At 32.7% G+C, this 7,652-nt stretch overlaps 1 protein-coding gene across 1 annotated transcript; it reads right to left on the bottom strand.

Moving 5' to 3' along the window:
• Positions 1–962: 962 nt before the first annotated feature.
• LOC100785517 (peptidyl-tRNA hydrolase 2, mitochondrial) lies at positions 963–3,805 on the bottom strand. Its single transcript, XM_041009085.1, has 7 exons — positions 3,767–3,805; positions 3,219–3,431; positions 2,274–2,334; positions 2,087–2,123; positions 1,467–1,544; positions 1,306–1,378; positions 963–1,103 (listed from the first exon to the last, which is right to left on the bottom strand). Exons 1-7 carry the CDS (start codon positions 3,803–3,805, stop codon positions 1,020–1,022), a joined length of 585 nt encoding a protein of 194 aa, XP_040865019.1. The 3' UTR covers positions 963–1,019.
• Positions 3,806–7,652: the final 3,847 nt, after the last annotated feature.

Genomic DNA, 7,652 nt, shown 5'->3' on the forward strand with positions numbered 1-7,652 from the left:
AGGGGATGCCCACCTTTTCTAGGTGGCCACAAATATGGGTTGAATCCAACAGCACAATAACCATCCTAACACAAATAAAAAGGAAAAATCAATTGATTTCTAATAAAATAATCTATCTTGATAAAAAAAACAATAATCCATTAAACCTTCAAAACAACATCTTCAAACTGCCTAAAAAACTTGTTGAACATACCTTGTGACATAACTATGATCAAATTTATGATTAATTGGCTGAACAATGAGTGCACCATCAATGATATATACACAAACACAAATAAAATCACATTCAGTTTCCATGTAATTAGCCTATTAGGATTTTTGACAAACAGAAGATAGGGAAACTACATCAAATTGTAAATGAATTATTCAAGATTTGTAGGAAATACAAGAATAAGGCATCTACAAACTGTTTACACAAAATATTCAAAAAGTATATACACAATTGCTAAGTTACTAACCAAGGGGGTAATCATAGGTAGAGAGATGTTAAACTAAATGCATACCTGGAGCAAAAACTTGGCATTTCCTGGTAAAGTAGGTTCTTGTCCAAGAGAATAAAGGAATCTACTAGTCTTCATTTCCAATAAAAAATAATAATAATTACTATATGAACAACTTAATAAAAAGATAACAAAAGTGCAAAATCATTATTTTGCACACATAGGATTATGCAGAATAGGTTTTAGCTTTGATGAATTAATTAAAAGTAAATTTAATGGTTAACAAATATGTAAGAACTTTTGTGATTACTATAAAGTATTGTTTATTAATACTATATAAAATCAAAACAAACAGTGGTAATAATATTTATTTACGTTAATAATATACAAATAGATAATGGTGAAGAAGTACTTCTTCCTGTTTAATTCTTCAGTGTGTGTGTGTGTATGATATATGAAAAGAAACAAAGAAACATGAATGAATCAATGAGGAGTTAATTATTTGATTTACCTTGGGAGGAAGCAAGGCATCTAAATCGGAATAAAAAACCCTTGGGAATTTGTCCTTAATGCTTCGTCTCAACTTCTTCCTGTCCGCACCAGACAACCTCTGGTAAGATTTCGCCTCCACCGCCTTCTTGAACAGTATAAAGCATACATCTCCTGAAGACATAAAAGCGTTAGCAATAGTACTAAAAAACAACAACAATGAGAGGGTGTGAGAAGATGAAAGCCAACCCTTCAAGACTAATGCATTCCTAAGAAGTTACTCTTAATAACTTCACGATAAGTCTCCTAGTGAGTACCAGTTCTAGATTTTTAAGGTAGCATTGTTCTTTATTTTTACCCATATATGAAATACTACCTGTGTTCGTCCAACATCAGCAACAACAAAAGTAGGAAGGTGAATACTCTCAGCTGCTTCCGTCAGTTTATTCCTGATCAAAAGTCAAGTCATCAATGTACAGCTTGTTCTTCTGAACAAGAATTAAAATTACAGTATCCAGAATAAAATCATCTGCTTACATTTCTTGTTGATTCCTGCAAGTCACAACAATTTTGGGCTGGCCACACTGATCCCATCTTCTCAAAAGACACCGATCACTGCAAAAGTAGGCAGTGGTGGTGGGGTTTATCACTCCAAAAAGGATACCAAACAAAGAATAATACATTGCCTGAATGAACATTACTATTTGAGCATGGCTATGGAGTATATCAAAATCACCTGTATGGGACAATCCTCATTTTAATGCTCAAAATGAAACTTTCTAAAACTGAACATGTAAAGTTTACATTTGTCTTTGCTTTAGAGATAAAGAAAGTTATTTCCTTCTGCATAACCAACTCTACAATATGCATCTAAAACTGTGAACAATGTCTCCCCATCCCCCACCTACCCCCACACCCAATAATGGATTATGTAAAATCATAGCCAAAAAGGCCATCATACAAAGCCTACAAAAATTGGATTGAAACTTTAAAGTTTAACCACATGAAGCAATCTTTTAAACTATTATGTTAAGCTATTTGTGGTCTTGTTTTTTCACAAAGGATATGTTGGTGGGTGGATGGGCAGGAGGTCCACCAATACAGAACTAGAAGATAGCTAAATGCTCTGAAATGGACACTTATCAAAACAAAAGTACCTTTGCATTAATTCTGCATAAATGCCAGTGGCAGCATCTGCAACAAAATGTGAATGAAAAGGCATAAACTAATAAACAAAAAGGATGGAAGAGGGAATAATAAGGAAGTTTGTAATGGGTGGAAAGAGATCCTTGACAAATTTGAGATAAAGAACAACTCAAAATTAACAATAATTGCATATCTTACGAGCACATTGAGATGCAATCTTTCCGGATTTCATATTTGGGTCTTGTTGTACAACCAGAACCTGACACAAAACAGTTAAATATAGAAATCAGAAATTTCTATACATATAATGGAAGATGTTCCTCACAATTAAAATGAATGCATACTATCTATTTACATTGCCAGCAAAATTTTGGAAACAGGAGAGCAGTTCAATTAAACTAATTATTGAATAATTACAAGCATGATTACAGAAAGTTTTTGTATATTGACTGCTTCAGATTACTTTTAGAAAAGAAAAAAAATAACAGAAGTTATAAACTTATTCCTGGGTTTTGTTCAGTGATTCCTATTCTAACTTTCTAAGCATCAAATAGCATTTTGTTTCCTTAGCAGTTAATTTGATTAAAACAATGCAGAGAAGACTGTTGAGATGTGTATTGCATAAACTTAATCACCATTTATTAGGAAAACTTTCTTTCTAATTGAGAAATTACAGATTCACAGTAAAAGCACCACTTCTATCGTGTATACCTTCCGTCAAACTAGAATGAATTGTTCACATAGTGGATCTTTAGTTTCACATTAAGATATCCAAAATCAAGTTGAAATACCAAATATCACGATTTTGAGTAAATGTTCACATGTTGGTCTCGTGCTAAAGAATTTATTTTGAGCCCATAATGAATTCTGGGTTTAAACAAATTTAGGTAGCTTTTACATTGGATAAAAATTTGAAACCGAGTTTTAAAACAAAAACACTCAACATAAATCACTTTACTTCAGCATTAAATTTAACTAGAATCAATTTTGCAAAATCAATTTCATTCAAATCACTTTTGCAAACGTTCAACCAAACAATTGTACAAATAGTCAAGTACATCAGAATTACAGGCATGGAATAACCACTGACAGGTAAAGCTTCCATTATATGAAAGACTAATAAATATAATGAAACGAACAAACCATTTTAAGTTCTTGATCACCATTGCTTGAGACTGCGAGTTGCTGTTGTTGAGGTTTGGCAGATGAGAACATTTTCTTGGACAAGTGATTTCTACTGGGCTTTGATAAATCCAACAACAGACCAAAAATGAAACCTATAATAAGCACTGGAATGAAGTTCTCAGCCTTGAAACTTCCTGCTAACCATTCTCCTTTTTGCTTTTGTTGTTGTTGCGTTTACATACAAAGTTACAAACAATACCAATAATACTTAGGTACACAAATAGCATGTATAAGGGAATTGACATGGCTCCCAATATAAGGGGTTAAAGAGAATAACTTAAAAGATATGAATTTTGGACTACCCCTTTTCTGGGAGAGGTGCTTAGTTATAGGAGAGGATGGTGAAACATTTTGTATATCAAATATGCCTTTAAAAAAATCATTTTTTCTAAATATTAAACAATATGGATATAGTGAAAGAGGGCAATAACTATTTTGCTTAGTTGTTGGAACAAAAAACACAAAAGAAGAGAGATATGGGAAGTGAAAGACATGAAACTAACCTGGTTGCGAGAATGACTAGTAGTTAGGATGGAAAGGAACATTGGGTGTTTGCAGTGAAGGAAGAAGGGACATGAATGAGCAAAGGTTGAAAATTTGAGGTTGAAGTGCTGTTTTGTTAGTGGCAGCACAAAAGGGTGAGTGGATATTGAGAAGATGGAACAGGAATCAGATTACCAGTGGCAACTTTGGAAGGAGTATGCCGCAGTGTATATATATATATATATATATATATATATATATATATATATATTACTTACTGTAATTTAGTGTTTATTATTTTATTTTGTTTTTATAAAAAATTATTATAAAAATATATTCTTTTTACTTTTTGTTGAAAAACACTTTAAATAAAAATTTTACTATTTAAAGTATTTTTTTTATGATTCAAAGCTTTATATAAAATATTTTGAAGATAAAAAATAAAACAAGCATATTTTGAAAAGGTTAAAATAAAAAATACAATAATAAAAATGAAAAAAATACTAAATTACATAAAACATGATCCCCTTCTTTGAACTGAAGGGGCTTTCTTGGCTTGTCATAATAACTTTTATGTCTGTCTTGTGACATTTTGATCTATCCACTAATCATCTTAATCTTATTTGAAGCTTGTTTGGTTATCTTTGGACCTAAGATCAAAGGGTTTCTAGTACCATACCATCATAATGAGGTTCTTCATCTCCTCCCATATATACAGAGCCTTGTATGGAGTCATTTCTATTCTAGAGTGAAAATTATTGTTGTAGGTAAACTCTATCAAGCGTTAAAATTGATTCCAACTCCCAGTCTGTTCTAAGACACAAGCTCTCAACAAGTCTTCTAAGGATTGGATAATCCTTTTAGATTGCCCATCATTACTACAAAATGGAGCTTCTACATCGGTTGAAATAAGGTTTCTACGTCGGGCCCACCACCGTCTTTGTTCCAGGTGACGTTGTATGTCGACAACAACTACGACGGTCACCCTACAACCGTCTTTGTAATGTGAGAAGACAACGTCAGTGTGCAGTCAACAACAGTCGTCATATACATCAAATCAACGACGCACATTATCGTAAACCCGTCGTTGTTTTGGAGCATTTCAACGTCGGTGTATATGACACTGGTCAGGTTCTTGGCAGGGGTACTAAGATCACTCTCTACCTCAAGGAAGATCAGCTTGAGTACCTTGAGGAGCGTTGCTTGAAGGATTTGATCAAGAAGCATTCTGAGTTCATTAGTAGTTACCAACTTGTTGGTCTCTCTCCTATTACATTACATTTCAGTAATAGCAACCCCCACCAATGAGTAGTTAGGACCATGACCTTATGAGGTTGAAGATTGGCTGGCACAGGGCCACTAACCTTTGATGTTTTTTGCGCACAGGGCCATTCTACTTTGCCTCCTGCACAGGGCCACTAACTATCATAACTCACCATTTCACCAACTATATGTGGGGTTCTATTATTCTACTCTCACATCCTATTTTCCTCTTTAGAATCCCCCACAATGTCCTGGAATTCCTACACACTCAAATTCCAAAACAGGTACTTTTTGTTTAAAAAAAATAAAAATTAAAAATTGAACCTTGTTAGGAGTAGGGTACTTGGGAGTCTCTATTTCCCTTTCTATGTTATTCCTTATTAATTGTCACAATTTTTTTATGGAACTAATAAATTAGAAAAATTATATTGAATAGAGACTAGAGAGCAACATTTTCTGATGGAAAATACAATATTCTTGTAATGTAAAGCCAAAGTTTGTGAGATAAGGTAGAATAAAGCACTCAAACACACATGGCACAAATGACTGAAAGCAATAAATTAAATAAATGTAGCACACTAGCACGTGATAAGAAAAGGTAACAATAATTCTCAAAAGAAAATGTACCTACAAATTGGAAATACAAATCGTAAAGAATATAGAACCTCAAAAAAAGGCAAGCAGAGAGTGATTCAAGGCATGAAGTGAAAACAGGGGAACCATCGGGCTAACGAATCAAGAAAAACCCCACAAGTACTATTACAGTTTTTGCATTATGCTTAAGTAGTGATGGTGATGATGCATATCCTGAACATGTACTATTACAGTTTCTGCATTATGCTTAAGTAGTTTTTTTTATATAACTTTATCCCCGTTTATTTATCATATTTTAATGATTTTTACACATTAGGTTGATTGGATTGGGCAGAAAAATCAAATAGATGCTAGTGAAAGTCTATATCTTCTTTCCATTAGTGGCAGTAGTAAAAAATTTGACAGAAGTTTTCATCTTTTCATAAACAAAGAAAAAATATATCAATATCACATAGGTTCTGCATATATATCATCCATATATATAGTCTCTTGATAGATTTAATGGAGACTGGAGATTATTTCCTAGGCTGCTATTAATGAAGTCAATGTCCACGAGTGCTAAATGCATTTTATCATGTGATACATGAACATGGTATTTACTAATAATTTCTACAGTATCACCAATGAACTTCTGATTAGCAAGGATGTGGAACTTTATCAGATAATAAATTGAATGCCTGATGCTGTCTTTAATAATGATTGAACATATGAAGTTAAATGGTTGCTTTTGGTTCAATTTTTTACATTTTTGTTCTCCGTATGTATTCCAGTCACACATGCGCACACATTTGTTTTGGAAATTATTGAAGTATATATTATTTTTCCTTTTAGAAAATAATACTTGTGAAGTATGCACAACATGTGGACCATTTAGAAAATAATACTAGTGAAAGTATGGGGTTGTGGGCTCAATATGTAGGCTGTGTACTGGTGTATAAGTATGTGGAGATAACATATTTTTTTTTCGTATTGACCAGGATGAATTGTCTAGCATAAAGAATCAACTTCTACAGGGTTATTCCCCGATGATTCATAAAGAATCTATTATTTACTGTCATGCTAAATTCCTAGCCAGTGTACTCTTTTAAACTCAAGACTAGTTTTTCCAGCATTTGAACACAATATCATCTTAATTACTCAAACAACCTATGAATGCCAATACAGATAGTGTGGGATGTGTAAAATTACACTGCTCATGATTTTTTTTATGCTCTCTTATGATTTTCATAATAAATACTTTCTCCTTTTGATTTTTTAATCAATATCCTAAGGACACTGATTAACAAGACCTTTACTAATACTATATGCCAGATAAGTACAAGGGACATGTCTTCTATGCATGGTCTAAAGTCAAAAACAAATAATTGAAGAATTTATGGACTTTTCTTTACAGGGAAAACCTGATTTGGGGCTGGTCCAGGCTAGATGGTCCTTTGTGAACAAGGATGAGAATCTACTCACAAGGCTCCAGAACATCAATTTGTGCTTTCATTTTGAGGTGGAACAACAAGTTAATGGCTACTTTCATTTTGTAAAAGTCAATAAACTTACCATATAACTATGTGATTGGATAACAATGTAAAAACCATTTACACTATAAGAGCATACACTATTTAGTATTTACTATTTACTCAATCAAGTTTAATTTCTATGCACAGTCAATGTAAAAATTTTACATGGTCAATCAATCATAAATTATGGTTTGTGCTTTTAAGATAATTATTATAGAAGTCTTTCAAACTTATCATACTATCAAAACGCATACACTACTTACCGAGTCTTTGTATTATTAAATGTATCATTTTCTGAATTCTTATTTGCTTTTATCCTATGCAGATATCAGTCTGGAAGAAGACGAATTTGATATTTGTGTTCTTCCTATTGAGGAAACTTATACTAGTTCGGTGGAATACTTGAAAAAAATGCCTAATTTCAAAAAGAAAACTTCAAAAAGAATTACAAAAAGAATTAAAAATGCCTAATTTCCTTCTGATTCTCTCCCCTACAATGAGTCTCATACAATGCAATACAGAACAGTCAAAACCAGCCATA

The sequence above is a fragment of the Glycine max genome, chromosome 14 (genome assembly GCF_000004515.6).
Source record: "Glycine max cultivar Williams 82 chromosome 14, Glycine_max_v4.0, whole genome shotgun sequence".
NCBI lineage: Eukaryota > Viridiplantae > Streptophyta > Magnoliopsida > Fabales > Fabaceae > Glycine > Glycine max.

Excerpts from the sequence above, each read along its gene's own strand:
- LOC100785517 (XM_041009085.1), bottom strand. The coding sequence starts at position 3,805 with ATGTTCCTTTCCATCCTAACTACTAGTCATTCTCGCAAC. Across the intron at positions 3,432-3,766 it reads CTACTAGTCATTCTCGCAAC|CAACAACAACAAAAGCAAAA; the intron begins CAGGTTAGTTTC and ends TGTATGTAAACG. Across the intron at positions 1,545-2,086 it reads TATGCAGAATTAATGCAAAG|TGATCGGTGTCTTTTGAGAA; the intron begins GTACTTTTGTTT and ends CTACTTTTGCAG.